Source organism: Gymnoscopelus braueri (genome assembly GCF_963280865.1).
Source record: "Gymnoscopelus braueri genome assembly, chromosome: 6".
Classification (NCBI taxonomy): Eukaryota; Metazoa; Chordata; class Actinopteri; order Myctophiformes; family Myctophidae; genus Gymnoscopelus; species Gymnoscopelus braueri.
The window spans coordinates 55080743-55100474 of record NC_137607.1 but is presented as its reverse complement, the minus strand read 5'-3'; the positions used below and the strand labels follow the sequence as shown (position 1 = coordinate 55100474).

The window sequence follows — 19732 nt, the reverse complement described above, 5'->3', positions numbered from 1 at the left end:
TAGTTATAGTTCGATATTTGCTTTATGATTTAAAGAAAAATGAAAAAAGTAATATTTCCAAATACTATTTAGGAAAAAGCTCACATTCGTCTTTCAACATGTTTAAAATATTAAAGAGGTGGTGCCATGGTTTTGCACTTTTTCTGTTTTTCATGTGTCTATGAGGTTGATAGAACTTCATTAAGCCCCCTGGTGGTGTTTTTATGGTGTTTTATGTCTTCTCTGACTATTTTGAGTTTCTTCCTGGAGGCTGAAACCTTGAGGGTCAAACGTGCCAATAGAAAAACAACACTTTAATGACACAGTAAAATTATACCCTCCCCCTCATTATCATAACACAACAGGTGTGGGCATGAGGAGGAGGAGGTACTAGGACAGGTGGGTGGTGCTAAGGTGGTGGAGGAGGTGCTAAGGTGAGAACCAGGTATACTTAATGAACTGGAGGCGTGTCCACATAAAAACATAATTTTAACACTTTCTGTACACTTTTTTGAAAAAAATCTTCCTCCTAGTATAACCATAATACCTGATGATTATGTTTTAGGGGGGGAAAAAATCTCTGAAAATCACGGCACCCCGTCTTTAAGACCACGCTAATATAGAAACAAATACTTCTCTCTCTCTTTTTAGTCGTTTTAGCCAATTAATTCCTCCCCACACACATTTGTGTGTTGTCACTGCTGTTGTCTCCTCCTGACTCACCTGCCAGTGAGGAGCCCCCACCGGGAGGACGTAGAGCCTTTGTCCTACTCCTCCCGTCCAACACTCCCCGCTGACAGGTGCCGCCCCAGCCCGTATGAATACATGCAGTGACATCCCCCTCCCTGCTCTGAACACGGGCCAATTGTGTTCATATAGACGCTCGACAAAGCTGGATGGATGCACCGCGGTGGATTCCAACTCACAAGCTGTTATGCAGGCACTTTACCACTGCACCACACGAGCTCCCAGAAACTTGTGCATTCTTTCTTACAACTTTTTCTTCATATGCAATATAGTATCAAGATAAGAAACACCACTTGAACCCCAGCATCCATATTCTGTCGGGGAACATTAGCCAAAAATAGCAGATCTACAAGAGATTTGGTGTAGAAATGAAAAAGCGGTCCAAGTACAGTAGTACGGACAAGTCCGGTCCAGTTTACTAAGTCTAGAGGGTTTAAGTGTTACTGTATTTGTTACCAAATTGTGCTCAGTAAGATACCAAAGTCTTCCACAATATCCATATAATGAAGTACACTATACAAACTAAGTGACTTTTGTGCCCAACAGAGACTCTAATGGATGTCAGCGAGGATTAGTGTCATATTTGGGGAAATAGAAGCCATAAAGTCAGATCCATTAACTTGTGAAAGCTTTCAGAATGGGAATGAAGAAAAGTCCCCCCAGAGTTGAAAGTGTGTGAAGCAACAACAACAAAAAAAAGCCCCAAAATGAAACTTTGCTGAGACCCATGCTGACATGCTGAGACCCTGTGAACGGAGTGCTAAGAATCACAGAGCTGAGCTGCAGACAAAACATCTGGAGCCCAGGGGGATATTTTGTCATCAAATACACTGTACATCCCAAGTGTAACCAGTAGGTCTGTGAGATTTGATCAAACTCACAAACCTCAAAATATGTACTATACAAATACATGACATTTACACAAGCAATAATAACAAAGGTTTGGAGCTTTGAGTCAATGCTGGTTCAATTCACATCAAATTCTATACATGCCGTTCCCTTCCTAGTTCCTATACTGACCCTCCAGGCTTATACTATGCTCCCAAACTTATGTGGAAAGACTCATAAAGCAAAGTTTGCATGTATATTACAACACCAGAATGCTGTTTAGCCCCTTGATGAAATATACAGCCTTTTCCCTGCATAAATGGTTCTTTGTCTTTGACACATCTGTCTAATTAAAGACAAAATATGTGTGTATGTCTGCATGTGTGTTGTGTGTCTGTGTGAGGGGTTCAGGGAGTGTGTCTGTGATGGATGTGCGTTTCTAAGGGTGTGTGGAGAGTGCACGAGTATGTGCTTGAACTTCAAAGTGATTGATAGTGGGAGTTAGGTAAGTGATATTTTTAAAACAAAAAGGTTTTTGTTAAAAGTTTAAAGCACTATATTCTGAAAGTAATCATTGCTATAGAGTGTTTGTTCAGTATTAACAGGGGTCTCTCTGTCTCTCCAGCTCTTTCAGGTGGGTTGCCAATTTAACACACAAGCTATTTAACACTTATTTTAGCAAAGAAAAATCACATACCCTATGTGGGTGAAACAGACTTTGGAGAGGAATGCACCAACTAGCTCATAGTAAAACTTGCAGAACTTCAATATACTCTTTTTGGAGTTGAACTAAACAAGTGTCAAAATATCTCCCCAATCTAATAATCTAATACTAAACTAGAGGAAAAAGCCGTTCAAGCAGACCTCACAACCATCAATATTAAGAGTAATGACTCCATATCTCAAAATCTTGTCATAACGTACAATGGCACTGATATTTGCTTTTGCACATTCTCACAGACAGAAAATAAAATGAAAACAACGATGCTTGATCATGGTTGGGAAAACTAGAGAGTTAGATCCACTTGAACACCGGACATCACATACTAAGGCCAGCCTTATGCTGGTCATGTTTTTACCCTGCTGTCGTTTTTAACCTGAACCGGAAAACAAATTACAACACTTGTAGAACGGATATTTTCAATGAAGAGATTTGGTGTAGAGGGAAAAATGAGGGGGGAAAGTATAGACCCCTGTGGTACATCGGTTAAAAATATATGGCATGTCATTTCATGACACAATGTCAGTTACTCACCTATACTGAGATCTGGCTCCAAATGTAGTACAAGTAGATATATGCGAGGTTGAAGAGTCCAGTTATAAAAGCCATTCAGAACCAACTAACAGAGAGCATTTCACAAAGCACAACCCCAATCCTCCCTCACTGGGCCTTTGTCTGATTTCCAACATTACTGCATAAACACCGTGCATAGAATGTTGATAGCCACCGAGCAGAGTTTATTGTATCAACCCAGCGTCTACCGTTACTGAAAAGGACGACTATTGACTTGGATTTCTGCTGCTGGGAAAAAGTCTGCTGCCCATAAATATCAGTTCCCTCTTGGCCAGTCCAGGAAGTGGTGAAGGACAGATACTCCCTTCAGAAAACCACAAGCCCCTGACTCCCAACTCCAGTGCTCCAGATAGCACCAAGAATCACCTACAGTACTTTAGACTTCAGAATGTGAGGGCAAATTGATAACGAGACATACTAGTATTAGTGATATTTCAATATTTTTGCCAGGATTTAAGAAAGAAAAACATAATAAGTAATGCAATAAAACAACACTAACTTAAATGCGGCAAATGAGGTAAACTTAAACTTAAATGACTGTAGAAACGTCACTCACACTTAATATACAGACACACTTCTCTTGCTATAGTCAAACTCACAACCCCCTGGAGACCATGTGTTCAAAATAAATATAAAACTAACACACATTCATTAACGACTCCATGTTTTCCCTCAAACGTTCTCACGTTGCAAATGTAAACAGGACAGTGTTGTTGTTTCTTTTCTTTTTTTTACAGAAACAGTCCTATATTTTCATGGAAGCACTCCCTCCTTTCCCTGCAACATTGGCACACAGAGCCACGATGGTGCACCACTTGAGGTCATGTACCCTGGGAGACCCCACTGGGTCAACAACACACAGGGTTTACCTGGCATAGTTGTCTCTGTCATTGTCTCTGACACCTGACACGCATTGAGAAATTCGCGTCATGCGTGTCCCCACACACGCACATGCACACGCACGCACGCACGCACGCACGCACGCACGCACGCACGCACGCACGCACGCACGCACGCACGCACGCACGCACGCACACACACACACACACACACACACACACACACACACACACACACACACACACACACACACACACACACACACACACACACACACACACACACACACACACACACGCGCACACGCACACGCAACAGTGTTACGACTGGAAGACTTATACTTAATTATATAATATATATATTCTGTTGCACGGTGGTGCACGTAGCAAGGAAAACTGCATCGCGACACGTTGTGTACTGTAGAACTGCTATTACCACCAAATGTCACCAGTGTACGGCAACGTATAAATCAGGAGACTTATGGAGCTCATAGAGCTTGTAGATCTGCAGTTTTCTAGCAAGGGGGACAACGACGTACGACAGAGTATAAATCAGGCAATACCCAGTATTGTACCCGGTGTACTGGTGTGGAACCACTGAACATTTCACTGAATAGCCACCCAAAACCTGGCCAGGTACTACACTGTCAACAGGACCTTGCATGCAAAGGGAGAGGGGAGAAAACGCCAAGGTCTAAAGACCAGAGTTACCGAGCTCCTGGAATAATATCTCTCATTTCATGACCACACCACTCAAATGCCGCTCATGCTCCCAAGTAAAATAGACTCACACCTGCTTAATTGCACGCATTTTATAATTTTGGACTGGTGCAAAGTGAGTTTCAAGGTAATTATTGCATCCTCAAATAATCAAAACGTCCGCCAGATGAGTTCATTTAATACCCCTCAACTTCAAAGCAGTGTCCGACTCTTTAAGATCTTAAATTCATGCGTTTTGATTCACTAACTAATTCATGCTTTTGCCTCATGGAAAATGTACTTAAGGCAACATGAAGAGGAAAGTACCGCAGATGCTGTCGTTCATCTTTGCTAGCAAAACATGCAGGTGGCAGCCATTCATTTCATTGTGTGTCAGTCTCATCATGTCTGTCCTTTTTTTAAGACTTATTTTTGGCATTTCATGCTTTATTTTCAGATAGGTCAGTGTGGACAGACAGCAAACCAAGGATAGAGAGAGGAGAGAAATGGGAGACGGGAGTCGTTTCATACCCGGATCCTGGCGGTCTCAAGAAGCTTATTGACCTGTGCACTAACTGACTGGGCCACCAGGGAATACAAGAACCCTCGCTCCGGGTCTAATTCGGTGACCTCGGAACGGTCGCCACCAGGTATTCCTAAACGTAACCTCAGTAAAACTATGCCAAACCCTAACCTTATTCCTAAACTTTAACCTCAGTAAAATTATGCCTAAACCTAACCTTATTCCTAAACTTAACCTCAGTAAAACTATGTCTAAACCTAACCTTATTCCTAAACTTCACCTCAGTAAAACTATGCCTAAACCTAACCTTATTCCTAAACTTCACCTCAGTAAAACTATGCCTAAACCTAACCTTATTCCTAAACTTGACCTCAGTAAAACTATGTCTAAACCTAACCTTATTCCTAAACTTCACCTCAGTAAAACTATGCCTAAACCTAACCTTAATCCTAACCTTATCGTCAGTAAAACGAATACAAGAATAGAAGAACCGCTGGGGGCGAGTGGTCCACAAAAAAAAGGGGGCGAGTGTGTTTTGGGGCGAGTGTTCCGGTAACCCCACCAAGTGTCCTGGTTTAATCCTGCAATGGTGTCCTCATCTTAATGGTAATGTTTAACATCCTAACTAACTGTAAAGTACATAATTCTGCATCATCAGCTGGCTGTAAATCCAGAGGCAGAACATACCTTACACATTACACTGTGTAGAATAGTAGCTACAGTACATTGTTGGACATTTGGATACACGGAAATTTGGATCCAAGAAAACCGCTACAACACTTCAATTTAAATTAAATACAATATCCATTCCTATTCATTTCATTCGTACTGCTATAGATTTGAGACGAAAATACAGTAAATAGCTTCTGTGAGGATATAGAGAGACAATGCCACGTGGTTGCTTGCATTTCTAGGCAATAAAGAACAACATGCTCTAGAGATATATGAGCTGTTAAAAACCAGGCAGATCTAATTAGCAAGGAGACAAACAATGCACAGAGCACGTCTACTACTTAAGTCCATTGCTTGTGTGTGTGTGTGTGTGTGTGCGTGTGTGTGTGCGCGCGTGTGCGCGCATTTACAGTATACGTACACACAGCTCCAGAAGCATGTATACGTACACACACATGCACGCGCGGCCAACTCTTTTACTTTTAGGAGTATTTCTTATTTTCAATAATTTTACTTCTACTCCACTACATCTCAGAGGCAAATATTGTACTTTTTACTCCACTACAATTATTTGAAAACTTTAGTTACTAGTTACTTTGTAGATTTGAATTAGTATTACAAAACATACATTAACCACTTCAGCCCTATATAAACTTTGGCTATTTTCAAAATATTTTAATACATTTTATACATACTGTATGTTACCTTGTGAAACGGGACATTCTGCATAATGAGGTACTTTTACTTTTGGTACTTTAAGTATATTTTGATGCCAATACTGTTGTACTTTTACTCAAGTAAATTTGGAATTCCTGACTTTTACACAGAGTATTTCTACATTGCAGTATTGATACTTTTACTTAAGAAAAACATTTGAATACTTTTCCACCACTGCGTATACATGCTTCTGGAGCTGGGCCTAATTAAAAAACAGTACATCCATATGTACCATGACCAACCATGTGCTTTCCATTATATCCTCTTGTTTCACCCGTTTACGGCTGTAACACAGCATCACAGGTATTTTATTTTTATGGGAATACATGAAATTCAAATCAAATGTCCAAACTGGAGCCAGGTGGTGGCATGTGTATAGACTAGACTAGAGACTGTATGTGCGCCTACAGGTAGGTCTGCAACTCTGCATAGTATGTTACCAGTGGTGTAAAGTAACTAAGTACATGTACTCAAGTACTGTACTTAATTACAATTTTGAGGTATTTTTACTTTACTGGAGTATTTCCAATTTTCAGTACTTTTACTTCTACTCCACTACATCTCAGAGGCAAATATTATACTTTTACTCCACTACAATTATTTGAAAACTTTAGTTACTAGTTACTGAAGTTTGTGATTATTATTACAAAACATACATAACCACTTCAGCCTTACAGTATATACATTTCGGCCATTTGAAAATAGCCGATCTACAAGCTCACAATGTGTCGTGATACGATGCATTGTGAGCTTGTAGATCTGCCATTTTCAAAGGATTTTAAAACATTTTATACATTTGAAAACTTGTGAAACTGCATGTTGAGTACTTTTACTTTTGGTACTTTAAGTACAGTTTGATACTAATACTTTTGTACTTTTACTCAAGTCAATTTTGAATTCCGGACTTTTACTTGTAACATAGTATTTCTACATTGCAGTATTGGTACTTTTACTTAAGTAAAACATTTGAGTACTTTTTCCACCACGGTATGTTACATACATGTGTGCGTGTACTGTAGGTGTAAAAAAAAAAACACAGATAGAGAGAACACACCACAGGCAACAATCCCCTATATGCTAATGTATCACACCTGGATGAGGCAATTAATTAAAGAAGGGCCTTATACCACCTACTGAAGCATGAAGATATAACCTGTACATTCTGCATGGTGCTCTACAGTCTGTACAATACGGTGGAGAATAGAGAGACACTGTTCCATAACCCTCCTTAATTTTTGTTATAGTTTATTTTTTATTTTGTTTTAAGTGAAGTATGTCATATGGTGACATTTATCCCTGCCTACATCTAATAAAGCAGACATGAAGCTTTGAGCTCTGAGTCTGCTACTGGGTCTGCTTTGGTTTAGCACGACATCCCCCTGAGCTGTGTGCAGCTGCTAGAGCACCTTCCCTGTGGGTGCCGTAAGCATAAGGTACCTTATAGTCGCCCTAAGGACACTTGGCATGCAAGTCAATCTGGAGTCCCTCGTAAAGACTAGCAGCTGATGTTAAGCAGTCATGAGCGAAGGAGGAAATGAGAGGTGGCAACAGGACCTGCTGAAAGTGCACCTGTAGCTGTTATGTGTTCACAGCCACATCCAGTGCCATTTTCCATCCACCACCTGCACTGTCCCAATGTAAAAAATAAGAAATAAAAAAAAAGATTTCAGGAAAGATTCATAGCCAATAGACGTGAATGCCGGGCTATGAAATGAAACAAAATTCAATGCTCTCTTTGTTATGTAAGGAGGGACAGCCTACACTTTTTAGCCTGGAAACCCATTTTGATTGAATATCCAGGGCCTAAAACTTTACAGCTACACTGTCAGAGTTAAATCAAGCACCACAACTTTAGCCACTGGAAAAAGAATCTGCCCAGGCCAAGAAAATCGTTTTTTTCCACCCCACCCCCACCCCCATTAAAGCTGTGATCCATCTCTAGTATGCTGCTTAAATCAAGAGCACACATCTCACAGACAGCTCAACAAAACCTGCTGTCGACTCGAAAACAGAAGTAAACAAAGCTGACCAACATACATCAATATTTGTACAAATAGTAGGATCTCGTCATGTTTACTAAATGCTACTTTTTGTAGTATGTGGTACTTATGTGCTTGCAGTTCAATGTAGTGTCGTCATACTATGGGTATTACTGGCTATTAGTAGCAACAAGAGCCAGTGAGGTGTGCTGTGTAAAAGATCTTTATAACTTTTGTCACTGTTTGCATGCCTGTGTGGCAAATGCCAATGAAACCAGCATTATGTTAATAGTCTTTTCTATACAAAAAGCTACTTTACATCTGTACAATGTTTTTTTTGGTCTATTCAATTCTGTGTCTTTGGCTGCTTTTTGCAGTGGTAAGTTACAGCTGTTTACCTTGCATGAAGAAAATCAGGAAATGGCATGTTCCAGGCTGCTATGAATTTAGTCCAGCGGACCACGTGGAAGAACCCCAAGTTCCTCAGATATGCATTGCTAACATAAATAACAGACGGTGTCCATCTCTTAATGGCCATTCAGATACAGACTGTAAAAACGGAAGAAAACAGAGAGTATGCTGTTGTGGAATATAGTATGTCATTCGTCAGTGACAATTCACTCTTCACAGCCCAGGCTATCATTAGTACATGTTGACAGGCTGTTTCAAGGTGAAATATCACGTTCTGGCGTTCTAGGAGTGTGAGGGTGAAAGAGAGAGAGAGAAAGAGAGAGAAGGGGGAGAGAGAGAGAAAGACAGAGAGAGAGAATGGGGGAGAGAGAGAGAGAGAGAGAGAGAGAGAGAGAGAGAGAGAGAGAGAGAGAGAGAGAGAAAAAAAGAGAAAAAAAGAGAAAGAGAAAGAAAGAGACAGACCTTCTGGCAGAAGAAGGGAGTGTGAGGGTGTAAGACAGAGAGACAGAACGAGAGAGAGGGAAGAGAGAAAGAAAGAGAAAGGGGGTTGAGAGGGAAAGAGAGAGGGAGAGAATGAGAGAAAGAAAGTGGAAAGATTTAGACAGACTGTTCCAAAGAGAGACAGTGAGAGAGACAGAAGGGAGAGATTGAGAATGAGAGAGAGAGGCAGACAGACAGACAGACAGACAGACAGACAGACAGACAGACAGACAGACAGACAGACAGACAGACAGACAGACAGACAGACAGACAGACAGACAGACAGACAGACAGACAGACAGACAGACAGACAGACAGACAGACAGAGAAGGAGGGAGGGAGGGAGTGACCAGAACGCAAAACTGACTTTCTCAGGTGAAGCAAGAAAGTAAAAAGAAATACAGACTACAGTATTTATGTGCAGTCTAAAGGTCCTTACACACCGGCGAATATGCGAATATACGCAAAATTCGGACTCGTTCCGAATAATTAAAAGACGCTTTTTCGCTTCGCGAAACTGATGTGGACGCTTGCATTGACTGTATAAGGTTTTTAAAAAAAAAGTATTTATTCGCATGAAGAATTCGCCCCTGTGTGTAAGGACCTTAAGGCTTGCAAATAACTGTGTACACATACACAGTTATTTGTGTGCAATGTGCATGCGTGTTGTATTACTGTTGTGGGGAACAAAACGGTTAAATCTCTGGTGTTTAAAATAAAGTCCACGAAATGCGCACTCTCCCTTAAACATGTTACCTAATCTCAAGGCCAGACAGGCAAATGATAAATCACACTGGAAATAGTCACAACAGAAGTAAATGTGAGTTTTCAGTTACCGTATAGTTATGATTGTATCTCTGCGGTGGAAAAAGCTTGTTCATCTTCCGGTCTTAGAAATGGACTTTGAGTCAGACAAAGGACAAATAAGAGGCCAAAACTCAACATCAGAATAAAGTGAGACACATGTACACCCTCATTTAGACTACATGTAACCTAATCTGCCTGGATGGGTAGGCGAAGGGAGGGGTACTGGTTAGGGCAGGGTCGGAGTTCAGGCACGTGTGGGATACAAAGTCAACAACGCGGTATTTTAGGCACAAGGTTCCTTGAAATGCTGCTATTTATGTGAAATTACAGTATGTACCTCTGCCACCGAGCATGCTTCCTCTTGCCGGCCCAGAAGCATTGATTTGGAAATGCATCCAATCAAACAACGGTAAAGCAGGGTTGCAGCTAACCTATGTAAGCACTGGGCGCCTCCACTGCAGTGTTTTGAAAGGCGGGCTGAAATTACAGCCTTTGCTGTGGAGCATGATTAGGGCCTGTATGTGAGGATGTCAGTAAGACTCTGGGCACCGGAGGGTAGGGCTGCTAATTGAAATGACATGTCTGAGGGAATAGTGATAACACACTCGTAATGCATCCAACTGCTCATCTAGCCACCCTATACTAGATCTATTTGTCTCTCTGTCTGTCTGTCCACCACTCACTCTGTCGGTGTCTCACTTTCTGTCTCTGTCTGTGTGTCGGTCTTGCTCTCAATCTCTCTCTTTTTTCTAGACTGTGTGTGTGTGTGTGTGTGTGTGTGTGTGTGTGTGTGTGTGTGTGTGTGTGTGTGTGTGTGTGTGTGTGTGTGTGTGTGTGTGTGTGTGTGTGCGCACACGTGCGTGCGTGCGTGCGTTCGTGTGTGCGTGCGTGTGTGTGTGTGTGTGTGCGCGTGTGTGTATGTGAGTATAACTGTGTATAACCACGCATCAAATTTCAAATTCCAAGTGAGGCATTTGGTATATTTCCCTGTCCGTCATAATCACTCCAATCTGCTTTTACAAAGAGTTTATTTACACTGATCAAGCTAGTTTCCTGCCTCCTCCAGTGCAGTCTTAGAGGGGTTTAATAGTGTCACATCAACACTGGATTGGACATCAGTTTCAATGACAGAAGAAGAAGAACTGTGGAAATATAGCCACCATGAGCATAGCATATAGGTTAGTGTATATTACCTGAGGCAGTCACTGTAAAGCTCAACAAGTCTTAGCTTGACTACCTGATGTGCACAGCAAAATCCTTAGAGTACAAATTAACTCTTCAAGTGTAAAAGTGGAAACGTATGGGGCCATTGTCAAACGATCACTCAGAATTGTGTGGTGTACATTCCTCTGTTAACTTAAAGGACACGTGGAGATATCAGGGCTCACAGTGAACTTAAGACAAATGTAAATACTGTGTGCTGTTAATCCATGTTTACACAGTCATTTATAAACATACGTGAATGCCTGTACAATGCCTATGTACTGCAAGTGCAGTTATTATTACGGTGCATACGCTCACATGCACGTGCCCACACACACATGAACGCAGACTTGCACATGAAACACGCACAAGCATACTTCCCAGAATGATATTAGGTTCAGATACCAGGCTGACCACTTTGACCACTCCATAACAAGTGCTTCATTGACAAAGTCCCCCTTTTCCATAAAACCTGCTGTTCAGATTCCATAGCTGGTTTGCTACTGTACAAAAAGCCAGTCAAGTCCATACGTTCTCTCAGACCAACATCTGCAATAATTATTTTCCGAAAAAAAAAAAAAAAGAAAGTCTACTGGGTGACCACATTGTTCAAAGTGTCCCTGGTTGAATGAGGCCTCTGTGTGTGGAGATTTATCACCCACATACCACATGAGGACACCTGCATGCCACCTATGTACCGCCTACGTAACACCTACATTACACCAGAGCGGCTACATACCACTTCCATGACCCAGTGAGACGTGTATTCTAGGGAAAAGATTTCAGAGCTGCAGTAGTTGACCGTGCTTGCATTTGCTTTGACGTGATGAGTTAATCACAATGAGCTTTTTAGAGTCTAAAAGTCTATTGTCTACGTTTTTGACAATCCAGGAAGCAGTAAATAAGCGGTTGGGAATTAGGTTTTCAGCAGTTGCTCAACTTTTCCACAAGCATGCCACAACAAAGCGAACAAAATTGATGTTTTCAGCTGGAAGCGAGTCAGACAAAAAGGAGTCACATAAATTCTAAATTGTACAAGACTAAAAAAACAGAAACAATTTCTAATATCTCTCTGTGGACCTGAGACACATTCTTATGACAAAGAGCAGAGGAGAGATGAGGTATAGACAGCAACAGATTATACTGTATATATATACTGTATGGTATACACTACTACAACATATAACAAAAGTATATTTCTAGAGTAATTATATGGTGAAGAAATGAAAATAAAATTTTACCTGGAGTTTTTTTTTTATATTAAGAGAAACTTTCTCAATGGCAACAGTTTAAAAGTTTTAAATCCTTACTCCTGGTTAAAGCTGAAAATACGTTTCACATTTTAGTACAACCACAGATAATGAAACAGTAAGAAATGGCTTCTGTATGAAACAGCTGTTCATGCAGCGGGAGCTGCTGAGTGGAGAGTGAGCATTAGGATTTCACTGAATTGCTCTGCTATCCTCTCTTCTAACCTGCCATGCAAACAGCAACAACCTCATACTGTACGTAATGTACATGGCGTTCAGATGTATAATCATAACAGCATTGAACACCTAAAGAGAACGAATCTGAGGGCTCTGAGAAAAAAGAGGCTCTGCAAAAAGCAGCACATTGCAATCTCTCTCCGGTTAGAAACTCCAAACATTCACAGTCCAAAGGCTAATAAGTTGGAGAGAAAAGTAGGAAATCTTACATTTTGGTTGAGAGAAATGCAACTTACTTCTGAGATGTTTCTTCTTTCAGTACATTTGTTCAGAGATGGATACAGATCTAGTCCAGTGAGCGTCCCTTTGTCAGGAGGCTGGATGATACAATCCAAGCCTTTCTCGCTCTCTCTGTCTCTCTTGGTCCGTCAGTTGCCTTCACCAGGTCTCACTGGGCTGATGTAAGACACCCCTGCGAAAAGGAAAAAAAGAGAGGGAGAGGAGAGAAGAGAGAGAGAGGGGGAGAGAGGGAGGGGGAGAGAGGGAGGGGGAAAAAACTTCACATTCTGAGGATTTTTTGGGGGCATGCCAATGTCCCAGAATTCCACATGTCACACATAAGGTTTCAATTAAAGCAGAATCCAATGCCCAATCAGAATTGATTGATTGATTGATTGATGTAGTTTATTTAGAAAGACATGAGAATAGTACATGACAGTACATAACAGTACATGGAAGTACAAATTCACAATACAAGGTCTACTAAACTGGAAACCCTCATTAAGCATTATGCTTGTTTAAGATGAGGACCCCATGCACACAAATCATGATGAAAAGCTTTATGCATCTTGAAAAGAGTCCTTTCTTTTGACAGCTTGGGGTATTGCTCAATCAATCATTGATAATTCAAGGTAATGTTTCCACTGCCATGTTGTAATTTTGTTGGACTGAGTGTATATTGACCTGTCAGATTAGAAACATACAGGGTGTATGATTTAAAGATACTTAAAGAATGCATTAAAGATTTTAAAGTCACCCATCTATATGGATTTGGTTCAAAAATCATCAATCCATAAGCAGTAGGGACCATTTGTTAAAGTTTACCGTTGGCCTAATATTCTACTGTAGGTGCCATCAAAGATAAATCTCCATGAAACCATCTTGAAGGGAATTCACTTCAAACTCAATATAGGAGTCACATGGTAGTTTAACAGAAGAGCCTAATAGTCAAAGCAGATCTGTGTACACTAAAGTATCAAAATGTAAGAAAGAGTTCATCTTTTAATGATGTCATAGAACAAGTGTTCCACTGCTTATACGGACAAAAGTATTTGGTCATACCAAAGACATCAAAAGGGCTCATTTAGGACTGTGAAGGTTTCGATAAAACATGACATAATGATCACAGGTTTGAATTTCCTTTTAAATTGCACCCTTTGTCATCCTTGTCATCCCAGGTGGAAAAGCAGTGTTGCCACACAATACAACACAATGAGCTTTTTGCAACTCATCTCCTTGAAGGAATTTGCTACATTTCAATGGATGCAACTTTATTGCAGGGCTGGGTGATAAGGACAAAATTAAATATCAAGATGTTTTACGAAATACCTCAATGTCAATTTTGTGAAGAAATTGTGGGGATGACTATTGGTGTTAAATGTGCAGTAGGCTAAAGTGATTTTTGTTCAAATACGTTTTAAATAGTTCTATATTGTGATTCTAGAACAGGGTGCCACTTCTCCTTTGAATTCAATGGACGCAGCCGCCATGTTCTATTCTGTCTATTACTTTCAATGGTGTCCACGTGCCCTAAAGAGCAGGAGTCTTCAACAGGGGGTCCGGGACCCCGGGGGGGGGGGGGGGGTCCTCAGAGTTACTACAGGTGGTCGCCAAATCTATTCTGGGTGGAACATTCACCAAAATTATTTTCTGTGAAGATTTGACTTTGACATCTCATTGATAACAAAACATTATGTAAAATACATACATTGTCACACTATTATCAAAAGGATAAACTCAAAAAAGGCAGCGGCTTATTTCCACACTATAGGGGGTTCGGATTTGGTACCTGAGAAATACAGGGGGCTTGAGTATTAATCTGACTTATTAACTTATTCTGGGCATCTTATTACAATTTATTTGGGGGGTGCTGTGCTGCTGGTGGACCAGGAGGAACAGGTGTAGTCAAAATGAAATTGAACCAGAGCCCCTGTTAAAATTTCCAGCACACTTCTATTAAGAAAAGAAGACATTCTCCCAAGGAATCTGACTCTCTGGTTGACCTTAGAGATAACGTTTTTGGCCATACTCTCTCTGGATAGCCTGTCATCTAATATGCAGCCCAAGTAGGTCACCTCCTCCTTAGCTGCGATCACATTCCCCCACCACCACCTTGAACCCCACTAGGGATCTCCTTAGTCTGATACTTGACCCGAAGAGAATCGATTCGGTTTTACCAAGGTGTAGGGACAACCTGTTGTCAATCTGATCTTGGTAAGCTGATCTTGGTAAGCTGATCTTGACTATGGGATTTTTCTTTTTCTTTTTCGTCCTGATGCGAGACCAGAAGAGCTGCATCATCGGCTAAAAGGAAAAGATCACAGTTAAAGGCTGATTTCATATCATTGACATAAATCAAGAAGAGTGGACCCAAAACACTCCCTTGGGGGACTCCGCACGTTGGCTGGAGCGTAGAGGAGATGGTGCCGTTCACTTCCACCACTCCAAGGCCTTTAACTTGAACAAAAGAATATTGTGATTGACGGTATGGAACGCCTTCTGAAGGTCCAATAGAACCATTCCACAATATTTACCAGCGTCGACCTCAGCTCTGATCAAATCTGTCAGGTACAACAGAGTAGACAGGTGCATGTGAAGAGTTTGGTGTAGAAGGGAAAAAAGAGCAGACAGAGGCAAAAAAAAGAGCAGACAGAGCCAAAGATCACGTTTTGATGGTTTAAGTGGTTAAATGCCTGAAAATACACATCAACAAGAATCCAACATATTAATAGAAAAGATAATGTGTCACATAAGTCTTCACATGTCTATGAAGCTATGAAAATCGATGAAAAAGTTTAATCTGCAACACAATTGTATACAATAAGTAGTGGGGGTCCCTGCTTCATCTCTCTCTCAGCTAATATCGATTGATATCGATATATGAGTATATTGCCAAGCCTACTAAATTGTTTTCCTGGGTCAACATTACAGAAACGGTGTTGTTTGGAATAAGATATTTCATTCAAATGAAATATATTTCATTTACACATATTAAAGTATAGTATACCAGCTCAGTGCGCCTTGTCCGCCCTGAGATTGGGACGTTGTTGGGGTTCAATTCTCCGGCTAGGTCATAGCAAAGACTATGAAAATGGGACCCAATGCCTCCCTGCTTATCAAAGGTTGGATTGGGGGTAAGTACCTGCGATATAGCGTCATGTCCAGTGGGTGCACTTGTACATCATGGCTGGGGGATGTACCATACCTCTATGGGATGTACATACTTATCAAGCCGCCTCATCTCCTCAGTAGCATCAGTTGCATCTGCCCTATGGGTCACATATGGCCCAGAAACCATTGGTTCCTAAGGCTACTTACTTATTGTATAGGCCTACATAAGTCTAGTATAAAATATAGTACACATATTTACGGCAATGGCGGTAACTCACTTTGTTTAACACGTTTATGTTTTGTTTTTATTTTATAAAATGGATGCCACAGTACCTCAAACCATGTGTAAGCAATTCCCAAGTTGTCCTCAAAAAACTTGCCCTCATTCGCTGTGCATGGATGAGACGCGTTGTGGAAGTGCTGGTTTTGGTTCACGTGTTACCCGTCCACCATGGCTGGTCAACTTGGACAACGCACAAGGCCATTGGCTGGTCAGTGCGGGGCGCTCTCTCGCCTAGCGGCTAGCACCGCGGCGACAACGAAGGCTCGTGAATTGCGAGCAAACTGCCTTCTTTTCAAGTGATTTATAAAGGCATGACTTTATAAATCACCTTCATGTGTAATGCACATGACATGCAGGATGTTGAGTGACTAAACGCGTGCTAACCAATTACCAAAGATAGTTTGGGAATCACTTACACGCCCTCACACCAATTCAATCACTACATCATTTTGGTGTAGGAAAATTTGGACATCAATAAATCATTCAGATGTCTAATTTATTGTTTTTTCCCTCTATTATTTATTTATATTTCTAATTACCCTTACTATGACATAACATTCAACAATGAAAATGTATAACAAATCAGATTTAAAACAGCATAATAGGGAGAACAGGGTAAGATGACCCAGTGGGTAAACTGACCGACCCCCTGTATCTAGAAAACACATGTTGTTAAATTTAGTAAGCGCCCATCATTTAAACCTGGCTGTGAAGTTGGGAAGCTTCCCAACTTCACAGTTGGAAAAATGGAAAGCATTATTTTACACAAATGTGAATGTGAATAATTTAGCGAAAAAAAATTGCCCAACATATTATTCTAGCCAGTTGTGTCTAAAATGGTGGCTGTGGGACAACATTAACCATTAATGCTCTGGGTTAAATTGAGCCAATGTTGCCAATATTAATCGCTATTCATATAATTTGTTTGAATTATTTCTTTGCTACTCAAATTATGCTGAAGGACATTTAATTTGGATGAATATAGTAGAGGCCCTAGGAGGGGTCCACGCGCGACTGCTTATTTTTTTTTCTAGTTTTGATTTTTGGCATCCATAGGACCTCTAATATTGGGATTTTGATGATCCCAAGAAAAAAAGTGGTCCCAAGTGTGTTTTTTTCAATGTTTTATTACCCCTATGAGACCTGGGAGATGGCTGGCTGGAACGCCGGCGAGAGTGTCTTTCGGAGACTGTGGAACGCTCAAATTTAGACGTAGCCCAAAGATAGAGATACCATTTGATTCCAGACAACTTCAGGTTTCCAATGAGAGCAACCTTTTCATGCTACCTTGTCAGGAAGGGGGCTAAATACCTAATGATTCAAAGTTAAGACAACATTTTGGTGAGGGAAAAACGACCATCACCATTTTCCAAATGGTCCCTTGAGCTGTCACCTCAATATATGTGAATGGAAATGGGTTAAATGGATACCTACAAGCCTCCCCTGTACAGACATGTCAAATTTATGCCAATCTCATGCAGTTTTGGGCAAGAACCATGCAGTGTTTTGCATGCAGTACAAATATGTAATTTCCGCCTATTGTAAAAAGGAGACCACTTTACTGCATCTATAGCTGTATGAGACCACTGTACTGTATCTATAGCTGCATGAGACCACTGCACTGTATCTATAGCTGTATGAGACCACTGTACTGTATCTATAGCTGCATGAGACCACTGTACTGTATCTATAGCTGCATGAGACCACTGTACTGTATATATAGCTGCATGAGACCACTGTACTGTATCTATAGCTGCATGAGACCACTGTACTGTATCTAGACCACTGTGCTGAATCTATAAACCACTGTACTGCATATATAGACCATTGTACTGCATTTATAGACCACATACACTGACCACTGTACTGTATCTAATATAGACCACTATACTGCAACTCAACACAACTTAAAACAAATATTTATAAAGCACATTTAACATGACCAGGTCACCCAAAGTGCTGCACAGGTCGCCACGAAGGCTCGGTAGATGCAGTACAGTGGTCCACAGATGCACTAGAGTAGTCTACAGATGCACTCGAGTGGTCTACAGATGCATTATAGGCGTCCACAGTGGTCTACAGATGCACTAGAGTGGTCTACAGATGCACGACAGTGGTCTACAGATGCACTAGAGTGGTCTACAGACACACTAGAGTGATCTACAGATGCACTAAAGTGGTCTACAGACACACTAGACTGGTCTACAGATGCACTAGAGTGGTCTACAGACACACTAGAGTGGTCTACAGATGCACTAAAGTGGTCTACAGACACACTACACTGGTCTACAGATGCACTAGAGTGGTCTACAGACACACTAGAGTGGTCTACAGATGCACTAGAGTGGTCTACAGATGCACGACAGTGGTCTACAGACACACTAGAGTGGTCTACAGATGCACTAGAGTGGTCTACAGATGCACGATAGTGGTCTACAGACACACTAGAGTGGTCGACAGACACACTAGAGTGGTCGACAGACACATTGTAGTGCATATGTAGACCATGTACTGCATCTGTAGACCACTCTAGTGCGTCTGTAGACCACTCTATTGCATCTGTAGACCACTCTAGTGCGTCTGTAGACCACTCTAGTGCATCTGTAGACCACTCTAGTGCATCTGTAGACCACTCTAGTGTGTCTTTAGACCACTCTAGTGTGTCTGTAGACCACTCTAGTGCATCTGTAGACCACTCTAGTGCATCTGTAGACCACTCTAGTGCGTCTGTAGACCACTCTAGTGCATCTGTAGACCACTCTAGTGTGTCTTTAGACCACTCTAGTGCATCTGTAGACCACTCTAGTGCATCTGTAGACCACTCTAGTGTGTCTTTAGACCACTCTAGTGTGTCTGTAGACCACTCTAGTGCATCTGTAGACCACTCTAGTGCATCTGTAGACCACTCTAGTGCGTCTGTAGACCACTCTAGTGCATCTGTAGACCACTCTAGTGTGTCTGTAGACCACTCTAGTGCATCTGTAGACCACTCTAGTGCATCTGTAGACCACTCTAGTGTGTCTTTAGACCACTCTAGTGCATCTGTAGACCAGTGTAGTGTGTCTGTAGACCACTTTAGTGCATCTGTAGACCACTCTAGTGTGTCTGTAGACCACTCTAGTGCATCTGTAGACCAGTGTAGTGTGTCTGTAGACCACTGTCGTGCATCTGTAGACCACTCTAGTGTGTCTGTAGACCACTCTAGTGCATCTGTAGACCACTCTAGTGTGTCTGTAGACCACTCTAGTGCATCTGTAGACCAGTCTAGTGTGTCTGTAGACCACTGTCGTGCATCTGTAGACCACTCTAGTGTGTCTGTAGACCACTCTAGTGCATCTGTAGACCACTGTCGTGCATCTGTAGACCACTCTAGTGCATCTGTAGACCACTGTGGACGCCTATAATGCATCTGTAGACCACTCGAGTGCATCTGTAGACTACTCTAGTGCATCTG

General features: G+C 41.4%; 1 protein-coding gene across 6 annotated transcripts in view; it reads right to left on the bottom strand.

Moving 5' to 3' along the window:
- The window catches only part of ddr2a (discoidin domain receptor tyrosine kinase 2a), a 45691-nt gene extending 32654 nt beyond the window's left edge, over nt 1–13037 (bottom strand). For 3 of the 6 annotated variants that reach the window (XM_080431386.1, XM_080431391.1, XM_080431387.1), the window contains exon 1: nt 8676–8813. In XM_080431386.1, coding sequence (XP_080287512.1) covers nt 8676–8682 — 7 coding nt within the window. In that variant the 5' untranslated portion in view covers nt 8683–8813. Of the gene's footprint in view, nt 1–2809; nt 2923–8675; nt 8814–12874 lie in introns of those variants that run through there. The other 3 variants (XM_080431388.1, XM_080431390.1, XM_080431389.1) reach the window with 3 other exon arrangements.
- Nucleotides 13038–19732: the final 6695 nt, after the last annotated feature.